Genomic DNA, 12,920 nt, shown 5'->3' with positions numbered 1-12,920 from the left:
TGTCTTTACCTATGAGTATTTAATAACATGGATGTTTACTTCTAATTTTATGTATTTTTGCTTATTTTTTTAAATCAGTGTTTTATTTTTCAATGAATTATATTTTTCCCACCAGGAGGTGCTTAATAATACACACTGTCCCTTTAGACTCTCATATTAAGGCAGGGGCCTCAAACTTTCACCCTGCGAGCCACAATTGGCACCGTGGCCCGTGAGTTTGAGACCGCTGCCCTAATAGGTTTTATAGTTTCTTGGAAATGCATTGAATTATTGACAAACTTGACAAATGCTTACCTGTCACTCATCTGTGTTGTGTGATAATTTGCATGCACAAAAATATGAACTGATTGCTTTCTGTTAATAATTTGTGGTGTGGTGAAGGGAAGATTAACAATTGTTCCCCTTTTCCTCTTCTCCTTTGTTCTTTTCCTTTCATGATTATTATAAATCAACCAATTCACACTCATATACATGTTATCAACACAAAAGCTGGAAATGCTTGTGTGGCCATGCCCCACAAAATAGGACGCATCATCGAAGGCAGCCCGGCCGATCGCTGCGGTAAGCTGAAAGTGGGAGATCGAATATTGTCCGTCAACGGCTGCTCCATCACCAACAAGTCCCACTCGGACATCGTCAACCTGATCAAGGAAGCCGGGAATACGGTCTCGCTCAGGATCATCCCCGGCGATGGTAAGAGCCAATCACAAGAAGGAGTCCTGCTATATGTCTTGGTGTCATATTTCTGTACCCAGAATGATCAATAATATTAATACATAACTTGATATTTTCTGAACAGAGAGAGACAGAGACTATGATTTTTCGAAAAAGAGGAATAAAGAGGGTAAAGAAACGAAGGTCTACAGTATGAGATTGAGAAAGATCAGCGAGAAAGCGATGAGAGAGGAACTGCTCTTTGTATGTCCTTGGGTTGACTGTGTGATTTTAAAATTGGGCTGATTATCTGTAACATTTGTGAGTGATCAATATGCAAAAAAAACTGAAATCAGGATGGGGTAAATACTTTTTCACGGCACTGTAGATCTATCTGTAAATGGATATAGATAGCTCTATTTTAATCGATCTGGAGGGATATAAATAGGCAACGTAGATAGATATGACTGTCTATATCAGAGGTTCCCAACCTTTTTGATGTTGAGAGCTGCTTTTCGTTACTGACTGGTTGAAGGGCTACCATTTTGATATGGTCGACACGGGTCGTAGGGGCACCAATTCCTGCCGTTTGTCTTGGGCAAGTACATCATGTCAGTTAAGAATAAAATTTCCTAGAAAACCAAAATGACCCATCTGTGTGAGTTGTTTTTAGAAGCAGTCCACAAGCGACTCAGGTGTTCATAGGGCATTACCTAGAGCGATAGAGCGAGAGATGATAGATCTGAAGAGCATGAGTCATAGACAAACACAGAGATTGATCTAGAAGGAGAGAGAGAGATTTAGAGCGATTGATCTAAAGAGTTCTAATTATAAATGAAAGTAGACCAATCTCAATAGAACTGTCTATTTAGATGGACACATCCATCTATCCTTATATCTTGGAATGGCATTTATGCAACCAAAATGATAATCAATGTCCTTTAACTGAGTAACAACCTTTTAAGAACTTACCATTTACTTATCCATCAACAATTTATCGTAGAATGGCTTTGAGGACAGACGACCACATCGAATTAAATCAAAATCACGCAGTGGACGCAGCGTGTTCCTATTTTTTAATCAACCTGTCAAACAGATTGCATTTCGAAGTTTCCATCCATGAAAAATAGTATACGAAATCACTTTGTGGATAAATCTCTATTTGAAACACGAAAATACAGTGCGGCACTTAGTCAGTTTGAGTGAGCAAACACTCAGTAGTAAATCAGACCCGACGAGGGGCCTCGGCAGCATCTGTTCATTTCGTTTGCCTACAGTTTATTTTACCAATCGCGAAGAGTAAAACGGTAATTTATTTTATGTAACATAAAATATATGTCAGGATGTTTTTTTGTCATCAGACCAACAACAAAAATATTCATAGTCATTCATGCATTTCAATTGTAATTCATGTTGTCATCTGTTACACTTTTGATTGCGACTCTTTGCAGAGTCTTCCAATGCTTCTCTGCTGACCAATGCTGAGAAGATCGCTACTATCACCACCACGCATACTCCTCAACAGTCCAAAGAGTCACGGTAAGTTCACAGATTATACTTCTACAAGAAATCTTTTTTTATTTCAACCCTAAACACTGAATTCTATGTAATTACTGTGTTTTTGAAGGAATAATTCCAAATCAAAAGGAGTCCCTCCCCCTCCACCCACACAAACGACACAGGTGAGAATATCTAGTACTCTAATGTTTTATTATTTGAGCAAAAACAAGCTTATACTTATGTATACTTATATAAAGGCAGTGAGAGAAAAATATAGATATTTATTTAGAGGTAGAGACAAACGTCAATATGAATATATAGTTCTACTTCTATCTGGTTATAGATAAATATAAACACAAAGATAGTTCTTTATAGATTTATATTTTTCTAGAGAGAGAGAGAGAGATGACTGAAATGGATAGAGGCATATTGACCATGAGAGACAAATCAATCTTAATAGAGAAAGATTATGAGAGAGAAAGATGTAGAGTGAGCGAAGAGAAATTTAGAGAAATATACATCTCCAGTATATACTGTATGATTTTTTTGGGTACATCCTCAACTGAGTGATTTAAGCCCAGCCGAAAAGAAAATTATTGTGATTTCAGTCGTACATTCCCTGGTACCGTAATTACCAATGTTTGGCCAGTTTAGGGGGATGGTGGTCAAATCTGACGACATGTGCGGTCTTATGTGGATTTTACAGTTGAATCTTTTTTTCTTTGTCAGGAAAACGAGTTCTACTCAGTGGACCTAGAACGCGACACTAAAGGCTTCGGTTTTAGCCTAAGAGGAGGCCGGGAATACAACATGGACCTGTATGTGTTGAGACTAGCTGAGGATGGAGCTGCTGTCAGGAACGGCAAAATGAGGGTAAGAGGTGCCTTCAAAAGGGAGCTTTTGAATTTGCATATCTTTGCTCACGGTGCTCGGTAATACTCATTTCTAGGTGGGAGATGAGATCTTGGAGATAAATGGAGAGAGCACAAAGAACATGAAACATTCACGTGCCATTGAACTGATCAAGAACGGAGGGCGCTGGGCACGACTGGTTCTGAAACGCGGGGACGGATCTGTACCCGAGTATGGTACGATGACTTTATCTCAGTTCTAATATGGAGCTCTGTCTCTTGGCCAACAACAGCAAGTTACTGTGTTTACCATAAATTGAAATATTATGAAAAATTCCCCATCGCCAAATGTTTAACTGATGCTTGAAATGGACTAGGTTTAGATGACCTGATCTGTACGTCTTTTCGATAAGTGGCCCCACTCATTTAATCCAAATTGGAAGATCCATGTGATGGATTCTTTCCCCCTTTCGCGCAAGGCAACACGCGTCCGTGCAATTGGCGCACTAGCCAAGGCACCAGTAGCGCCTACCAGAGTGTAACAGGTCAAACAGCTGGTGGCCAGAGTGGAAATTGTCTTTTATAATGTTAATGGCTCTGCTACAGTAACGCAAGCCGGCAGGAAGCCGATATAAATCTATATAGTTTATATTAATGAAGCAGCAAAATCTGCCTAATTTTTTTGTTCCAATTCCCATGCCATTGACTTGAAATTGAAGGTTCACGGATCCCTTAACCACTAGGGTCGTCAGGGCACCACTTCCTATAGTGTGACTTAGACAAGTTCAGCCTGGCACTCTCATCCTTCTCCAGGGCAGTTTTTAGGGTAGGGGTTTGCACCCTTACATGACAGATAGTACTGGTTTCTGTGGTTACCACTAGCAGGAAAAGCCTACTGATCTGATTGGAAATTACAATTGCTAAATCTTCAGGTAAGGAGCAATCAGGATTTACTTTTCTTGCTTTGATCGTGGGACATTCACTGAGCCCTCACTCAAGTGGGCATAATTAGAAAACTATTGATAAATTTGCCTCGATAAACAAATTACGTATACAGAACGTGATTGGAGATTAAGAAATAATAATTCTCCATGGTGCTAAGGCTTTGTAGCTGCGATATAACTTACAAAAAGCCGTAGCTCCTTCTGATGATATGTCATTCTCAGGTCGTAACCCTGGTGTAACAATTGCCTTAGTACCTGTGCTGGAATTGTTTCTGCTTCACAGATCATTCAATTTAATCTGTGATGTATGATAATCAATACACTTACTTTCACTATTTAGTTCCATTGTATACTCGCCAACACTACCGTTTTATATGCTAGACTACCACTTTTCTCCCCTTATAGTGCATACAGGTTTTTTTTAATCTACCGCTTTTTCAAATTTAAACAACAAGAGATCGCAGGTTCGATTCCCGGCCTAGAGGCTAGTATTTGATCTACGGCGGCTGTATTTTAAGTGAAACCAAGTCTTTGTGTGAGAATAATCCGCTCCAGCAACGGCATTAAATGTCCATTTTGGTGAAGGTTTGCCACTCTTGGTTTCGAACAAGCCTATGTTGTTGTTGTTTTCTTAAATATTTCAGAGACTGATTTGTTTTGTGCTTAAAACATTTGCACAGTAATATTTACTGCTTTTTTAATGTCAAAATGTAGCCGTATATCAACTTTGTAGTCCTCGTAACATTACTCCAAACCGAACTGCTTATTCTCACCAGGGTTGCAGAGGTGCTGGGTAAATGTAAATGGTATGCATTTATATAGCGCTTATTAAGTAAATGAAGACCTTCCAAAGCGCTTTACAATGTGCTTCACACTTACCCATTCACACACACACTCACAAACCACTAGCGGCCATGCAGCCATGGAAGGCGCCGACCTGCTTATTGGGGGCATTGGGGATTCAGTATCTTGCGATCCAGGAGGCCATAAGATGGAATCGAATCCGGAACTTCTAAACTTTGAGCCGACGTGCTAAAACCAACAGCACCCTAGTTGCTATGGTAACATTAAATGCAAAACGGCACATCACTCCGCGTGCTAAGTGATTCAAAATAAAAGCTCACCAAATGTACCAACCCCACAAAAAGCTTGTTGATGTCATGTGGTAACTGTGTCGTGTTCTTGACTTAAGGATCCATGAATCCTCCAGATCCGTTGCCAAAAGTTTTTATGCAGCCGCAAGTTTGTTTACAATGGTTCTATTATGACATACTTGACCTTTCTCAAAGCTGATTGGGTATGAGCGCAAAAGTTTGGTTTGATTCATCCTTCATTGTATCTTCCGAGGGCATGAATCCTTGTTTCCAACTTAACAGTTGCACTGCCTGACAGGCAGCTGCGCCCGCCTCGCGATCCACACTGATTATAATTCAAACGCATCAATTCAAAGCCCCAGTTCAAGTTCAGTCCGAAACAGAGAAATATCAGCAACACAACAAAACATTATGGAATTTATTTTTCTTTCTCTGCAGCCCCAGTACCAAACTATCCACTGGTCCGTAGCCTGGTGGTGGCCAACCACGACTATAGTGTGTGTTTTAACGTGTTGTCATTGTAACGTGTGAAATGCACAGCAAAATTAACATTCATCACTAGTACTGTAATGGAGTGATAATTGGATAAAAAACAGTGCCTTTTTGTGTGATATATATTATCGGCAGTCCAGTGTTTACAGTTTGGCACGCTTACCCCTGCTGTCAAGGCTCAAATTCTATTGCAACCAAGGATTTGTGATAATACGGTAAAACCTTGGTTATGCCGCGCACCTAAACTTTGACTTATTTCTTGAGTGAAATAAAAAAATGCACATGAATACAGCAACTATCTACCTGAACACCGTATTCCACAAAAAAAGTGAAAGGTGGAGACACTTTATCCCAATGGACAACAACTGCTTTGGCTGCTATTACTTTTTTGGTTTAATTTTGAATTCTGTTTTTTTCCTACGGTGACAATTCTTATGTGTTCTGCTGTCTATGACGGTGTACCTTGTAAAACTGCTTCTTGTCTCTTTTATTTGTTTTCTCCTCTATTGTGCACCCCTTTCTTTTTCTCTGACCTTTCTGGTCACTTGGCTCGTTCCCACCCCCAGCGATGATGACTCCACATCTCGCTGTCGGTACATTGAGGAATGACAAGATGGGAGAGCCCTGTTTCTACCTTATGGGCCAAAATCAGACCACGGTTTGTAGCTAGAAGACTTTCGCCATTGGTTCCCACTCCCGTCCCCCGTCATCTTTGATTATTTATTTTTTTCCTCACCCAGCCATCAGCTTGCATCCTTCTTTGTGTCAACGCGCATCCATGCTCTGACGAAATAAGCAGGCTTCATATTAAACTTTCCGCATCTTTTTCTTTGTGCATGTGGAAAGGACCACAACTAATTTCAAAGCCACCACTCATCAGATGACGCTGCAATGGCAACCTGGCTAATCCACCCGAATCCCCTCTCTTTATTTATTTCTTGTTGGCCCCAATGACATGCATCGCCATGTGGTTTCAAATGCTTTCTCAGGTACCTGCGGTGTCATTAATAACCCCGCCCCACACTTGCCAATGTTCACCTTGCTCTTGTTGCCTAAATCACCTCGTGTTTCACCAAAGTGCATTGATGGCGTGGGTTGTTTCAGTGCAACCTCCGTGTAAAATAAGTTTGTTGTGCATCTGTGTGAACTAGTGGTGCAACGGATTTGAAAAATAGGATGTCCATTTCAAAGATTTCGAAAATTATGACAATAAAAGGAACACTGCATATTATGTTTTCCTCTTAATAATATATTTTTATACTGACACATAATCTTTCTCACTTCAATTGTTAGTTTTGAAGAATTGCAGATCATTGTGTGCATTTGAAATAATAATTTGACCCCCAAAAATATTTGTACAAACAGAAAAGTATTAAAAATTTTAAAAATCGTTGGGTTCGAAAGGACATTGCGTATTACCATGCGCTTCATCTAGAGGGAATGAACATAATATTCCGCTATCCTGCTGCTGTAGTAACCCAAAAATAAAAACCCTAGGCAAATGAAAGAAATAGTGCTTTATCGTGACTTCGTGTCAATAGTTTGTATTTTTCCTCATGTTTTCAGCACTTGTGTTTGGTTACACTACACATTACAAAATCTAGTGATCAAAAAATACACTCTATCCCTTCTCATAGCGTTTATGGGAAAGCACACATTAATTTTCCTGGATTTTGGAGCATAATCCACACAAAATAGCAATGATCCGTTGCAACACTAGTGTCAACCATTCATGGACAATAAGTGAGCACACGTGTGCATGAGTTGCTTTATGCTCCCACCCAGTGGTTCTGTCATGTCACCGCAACTCACCAACCAAGCACATAGGATGTCTGCAAAACTGTCCCCTTTTTTTTACCGTCTTTGATGTTTTTGTTCTGTCCCATTCAGACGGCAGCAATGACGGGTACCCTCCCACACCCGGGCCACAAAACACTTCGGAAGTGAGAACGCTGCCACCCAACAGCCGATATTACACCTCATCGGATTCCGGTTACCCACCAGACCTTCACACACCATCACGCCGGGAGGAGAACGGGCGTGGGCGGGACAGGAACAGGGTCGGGTCAGATCACGTGGACCGGCAAGCCCCACAGTATAACCCTCACCTTCACCACACCTGGCATAACAATCCCAGTCACGGCACCCCCCGACAGCCGTCGCCAGACATAAGCAACGGTAGCGGCGGCGACAAAAACGCCCGAGGGCGCAAGGTCAAAAAGTCCGATTCGGAAAGCGGCATTTCCAAGCTAATAAAGACTCTGAGGAAAGACAACTCTGCAAAGAAGGCCCAGAAACTCAAAGGCCAAGGACTCTCAAACAGCAGCTCCACTTTGGATGGCAGGTTCCGGGCGCAACGTCGCGGCTCCCTGGATCGCTCGCCCACGAATATGCGGGCCTCCTCCCCCGATCGCCGGCGGGCCAAGTCCATGGACCGGAGGGCCGAGCGGTCCCGGCCGGAGAGGGACTACGACGACGGGGGCTTCCTGGCCGTCACAACTGAACGTAAGTTCTATGAGCGTAGGGTCCTGAAGGACTCTCAGGTCACCAACCCTGTCAACAATGAGTCCCATTCCTCTTCCACTCTGGGTCGGGTCACCAAGAACAGAAACCAGATGCAGGACTTTCCCTTAGAGCAGAATCGAAACAACGGTACCCCGGAAAGACCGTGCAAAACAGAGAGGGACTCTTCCCCTGACAGCCACTACAGCCGGGACGAACAGAACTATGCAGCAGCACCCAGACTGAAAGACTACTATAGCATGATGAAGAACAATACCGCACACGTCAACGCTGCATTTAACAACACAGGCCACCACAATAACACAGTTTGCCAAAGCCCAAAGCAGCTGCCTGAGCCCAAGAGAAAGCTGTACAAAGAAAGCCCCAAAGACCTCAGCATCTAGAGACAGACTCTTTGGGCGTACACTGGAATCCAATCGTCAACCGGGTTTCTTGATTGACTTCACTAGTTGTGATTCTATCCAGAGATTCCTGAAACAGCAAGAGTACAATTCCATGGCTTGTTTTTGTCATCATTGCGCTGCACATAACAGGTCGTACTCTAATCCGTGTTTTGTACGTGCCTGCATATGAATTTGGTGATTTCGCGTTTTTGTCTGTGTGGCGGGATCTCAATGTTTCAGTCCCTCCTACTTTCAGTATCTGACATGCTTCAAATTGTGGTTTTTCCCCTATCTCAACTATTTACGTTTATATAAACGAATTATAGCACAAATCACTGTCGGATTATAAAAACCATCCAAAAAATTGTCAGGACACATTTGAAATGGAAGTGGAGCTTGAGTGCTAGTGTTCCTATTGACAAAAAATGTTGTTTCGCATGACTGACCCAAGCGATTGTCTAAGTGATAAGTTTATATACACTCTTAACAATGAGAAAACACATCAAATAGGTTTGAGCTTGCAAGGAGAACAGTAAAAGCTTTTACAAAACCATCAAGATGTAAACATCAACCTGTTCTAAAATGCCCTGAGCCTTTTGTTTTAAATCAAAATCCACATGTTACAAAAAAGCAAATCAACCGTAAAGGGTATGATAAACAAATAACCACAACATTTTTGGCATGATGCAAAAATTGTGCAAGTGTTCAGAAATAGTTTAAATAACTGGACCCTGGCACTATAAGTAATCTTTTTTGCAAGTGTTGAATAGTCAAAACAGATAACAGTGTGCAGGAGCATTAACAGTACAATTACATAACACTGACATACAAGCAATATTAAACAATCTTGTGTGCAAGTGTTCAATAGTCAAAATAGAGAACAAAAGTGTACATGAAATTTAACAGTTTAAATAACCCAACCTTAGGTTCATAAGGAATCTTCTTTCCCAGTGTTCAATAGTCCAAATATAAAAACTATGGCATTAGAAGCATTCTTTGGTGCCAGATACAGAAAAAAACAAATATAACACTAATTACAAATAAACATCAATATTATTATTTTTATTTATTGGTCCCTACGAGTGAAACCAATGTTGAAAACACGTCTTTATTCTTATTGTATTGTAATATGAGTTAAAAAGAAAACCCACCTGTTTTTATCCACCTTTGCTGGTGGCCATTTTAAAAATGCTGTCGATTCAGCAAACACTGACTCAGATTACATGCAGGGAGTTGTCCGACTGGGAGGAAAACTTGGATTTATGAAGAAAGTGGTTGGCTCATTTTTCAGCATGAAACTGCCAAGCATACAAGGGTGCGTATTTAAAAATACAGCGTTAGCAAAATGAGTTTGGTTGTGGTTTATTCAAAAACTTGTCGGAGTTCATTTTCAGCTTCCTCCAACTTGCGAACCTTTGATTTATTAATATTCAATTCTCTTTTTTTGGCACTCTTGAGCTTCCAAAAAAAAGCGAGGGCATCAATAGAGAGCACATCATGAAGATTTTTGAAGTCAAATATTTAAGCAATCACATTTGATCATTTTTGAAATGACGAATGTATTTAATTAGTCAATTTAATTGGATGAATTCCCCAACTTTACGTGACAGCATTCTACAATTGGCTTCCTAATGGACCTAAGGTTCTTAACTTATATTCTAAAAACTTTGGACAAACGCCATTTTTCAAAAAATGTGTGCTTATTGTAAAATGTATTTATTATGCAAAAGATCTTTATAAAAATGATTAAGTGTAAATTTTAGGAGACACTCAAAATAAGGCGAGAAGACATGGTAGAGAAGGGACAAGGGAGAAGAGCTCTCAAAAAAGTAAAATCCCATCCCATCTAGCTTTGATCAGAGCCACCTCCTTTCATTAAATCTTCAAGATTACAAATAAACAGATCAGGGTGTGGAAATCAAAGAACAAAAACCTGATTGGCCGATAGAGACAATGATGCAATAGTCAAAACAGCGTGTCCAAATGAGGAACTGTCATCCCGTGAAATCTCCTTTGCACTCGTCCAATTGTAACACAAATCTACTCATAAACCCCAGGGGTGGCTTTCCACCAATTATAATTTAAGGGAGATCCTCTTTTTTTTCTTTATCTTTTTTTGGCAGTATTTTCCAACAATCTGCTGTGCTGAGCCACACTGTCGCCCCCACTGGAGTCTTCATTGCTGCATTATATTCTGTTATGTGAATTTTTTTTTTCAGTTCCCACGCCTAAATGTCTCGCTAGTTGGTGGCGTTCTAAATGCGAGTCGGTTTCTAATTAATTTCAAAATAAAGTTCCAGGAAATGAATCAAAACATCAAGACAGTGGAGCTCTTGGTTGCACGAACGTATGTGTGAATGTGACCCTAAAAATGCTCTGAGCACCCGATGGTGTAAAAAGCACTAAATTGATTCCTTCAGTTCACTAACTCTACAAATGTCTTGAGTTGACCTTGTGTTAGCAAACGTGATTATAATTTTGGGATAAAGCATGATTATATTAGATACATGACCACTGTTGTTCATTGTTGTACTGTAGTCTCTCGCCTCTTTGCGCTTCATACTCATTGCAACAATATTCCCCACTCCTGTATGATACTAATAAGAGAACTGCACTCGTGCGGCCACAGTCCGTTATCCCTGATCGGGTATTTATACGAGCAAGTACCGCAAAGTGCAACTTTGTCCGGCCTGGCAACTCTTCTTTGCAGTTCTTTCCACCCAAAAGTACTCGTGGCCCGAGATCCATTATCTATGATCGCATATGGCTAGGTGTGAGCGACGGAGCACAGTTTTGTCAAGCCTGGCGACTCTTTTTGCCGTTCTGTCCACACAAAACTGAACTGCTTTAAATGCCACTGCGATCCTTTCTCCACAATCCGGTATTGCTGTGAGCGGGGGCTAGCAAAGTTTTGTGAGGTCTGTTGGCTCTTTTTTGCCATTCTGTCCCCTAAAAAATGGACTGCTATGTCAGTCGATGATCCATTACCCCTTTTGCATATTGCTGCGAGCCGGGACCTCCAGAGTGCACTTTTTTGTCGTTATAACTGAATTTCTGCGTCCACGACTCATTGTCTCAATCCTAAATTGCTGTGAGCGGGTGCCCTTTGATTGCCGTTACCATATTTCCGCCCAAAATGAACTGCATTCCTACGGCCAGGATCCATTATCTCCGATCCCATGTTTCTGTGTTTTGTCTTGCCTCGTGACTTTTTTGCCATTACTGTATTTCCACAATAAATTAACTATACTCATGCAGAAACAGTCAATTACCCCAATCCCATATTGCTCCAAGGGATGATTTTAAGAAAGCCCTTTTGCCAGGAAACGGGCCAGAATGAAATGCACGGTTCTGGCCCTGATCCATTTTTGCCAGTCGACTATTGCTTGGATGAGGGACCAGCAGAACACATTTTGGGGGGGAAATTGGGCCTCTCAAGCGTGTTACTGCGGCCCGGCTAAATTGAACTAACCTGTTTTGGCCTCGATCCATTATCTGAGCATCCGATGGTCTGAAAAGCATTAAATTGATTCCCTTTGGTAACTGACTCTGCAAACACCTTGAGTTGACCTTGTGTTAGCAAACATTATTATGATTTTGGGATAAAGCATGATTATATTAGATTAGGTATGTGACCAGAATGGGCCGATTGAGCAAATTCCTTTTGTGAGTGACTGCTCTTTTTTTACATTATTTCCGCATAAAATAAACAGCAGCCTTGCAGCCGAGATCCATTATCCGACCAGTAGAGCACGTGATAAAAATTGGAGGGACCAGATTGCAGATTTCTGCATATCGCCGAGGGTTCTGGTCCCCATTAACCACGATAAACGAGGGATTACAGTACTACAAAAATTAAGAAAAAATAAATAAATGTTGATGTTCGCTTTCACCTTTTTATCCATTCCCTGTAAAGATTCTTTTCCGATGTGATTATTAAGGAGGAGTAAAAATGTTGCCTTTTTCATGTGCAAGAGAAATTTATGAGCCTCTGCAATGAGGTACGTGATATTGTGTTTTGAATCTCTGAATGGACCTGACGATTTATGGGAACTAAGTCGATTTACTCGGGATCAGGTATGTAAAGATTTTTTTTTTTTTTAACGAAAGACTTTTGTGGTCACGCTGTCTATTTGTTTGAATCTCTTGATGGTTAGCCTGCCTCTGTATTATAAAGCACTTGTATGCAGTCTGTGTTCTTCAAGCATTATTTCTTGCAATGTGCCCCAGACTGTGTATGTGTTGATAAGAGCAGTAAATGTATATGGGCCATTTTTTATATAAAACTATGCATATATAAATATGACATTGTTCATAGCTTTATTTGATCCATAAAGCTATACATAACATTAGACTAAGTACAAGTAGATGTTGACTTATCCAGCTTCTTTCCTTGAGATGGAATACACTGTATATGTAGCTATCAAAAGAAGTCTGTGAATGCTATTTTTATTATCAAAATAAAGTTTTCCATGTAAA

General features: G+C 40.7%; 1 protein-coding gene across 10 annotated transcripts in view; it reads left to right on the top strand.

Moving 5' to 3' along the window:
* Nucleotides 1–12,920, top strand: part of LOC148370132 (membrane-associated guanylate kinase, WW and PDZ domain-containing protein 1-like) — a 154,991-nt gene extending 142,071 nt beyond the window's left edge. For 9 of the 10 annotated variants that reach the window (XM_088332485.1, XM_088332483.1, XM_088332480.1 and 6 more), the window contains 6 exons: nucleotides 490–693; nucleotides 2,106–2,193; nucleotides 2,282–2,336; nucleotides 2,884–3,027; nucleotides 3,104–3,242; nucleotides 7,426–12,920. In XM_088332485.1, coding sequence (XP_088188611.1) covers nucleotides 490–693; nucleotides 2,106–2,193; nucleotides 2,282–2,336; nucleotides 2,884–3,027; nucleotides 3,104–3,242; nucleotides 7,426–8,441 — 1,646 coding nt within the window. In that variant the 3' untranslated portion in view covers nucleotides 8,442–12,920. Of the gene's footprint in view, nucleotides 1–489; nucleotides 694–2,105; nucleotides 2,194–2,281; nucleotides 2,337–2,883; nucleotides 3,028–3,103; nucleotides 3,243–6,101; nucleotides 6,194–7,425 lie in introns of all 10 variants that reach the window. The other variant, XM_088332488.1, reaches the window with a different exon arrangement.

Source organism: Urocampus carinirostris, chromosome 3, assembly GCF_059441175.1.
Source record: "Urocampus carinirostris isolate Australia breed hairy pipefish chromosome 3, RoL_Ucar_1.0, whole genome shotgun sequence".
NCBI classification, from domain to species: domain Eukaryota; kingdom Metazoa; phylum Chordata; class Actinopteri; order Syngnathiformes; family Syngnathidae; genus Urocampus; species Urocampus carinirostris.
This window is presented reverse-complemented; position numbering and strand designations above follow the sequence as displayed.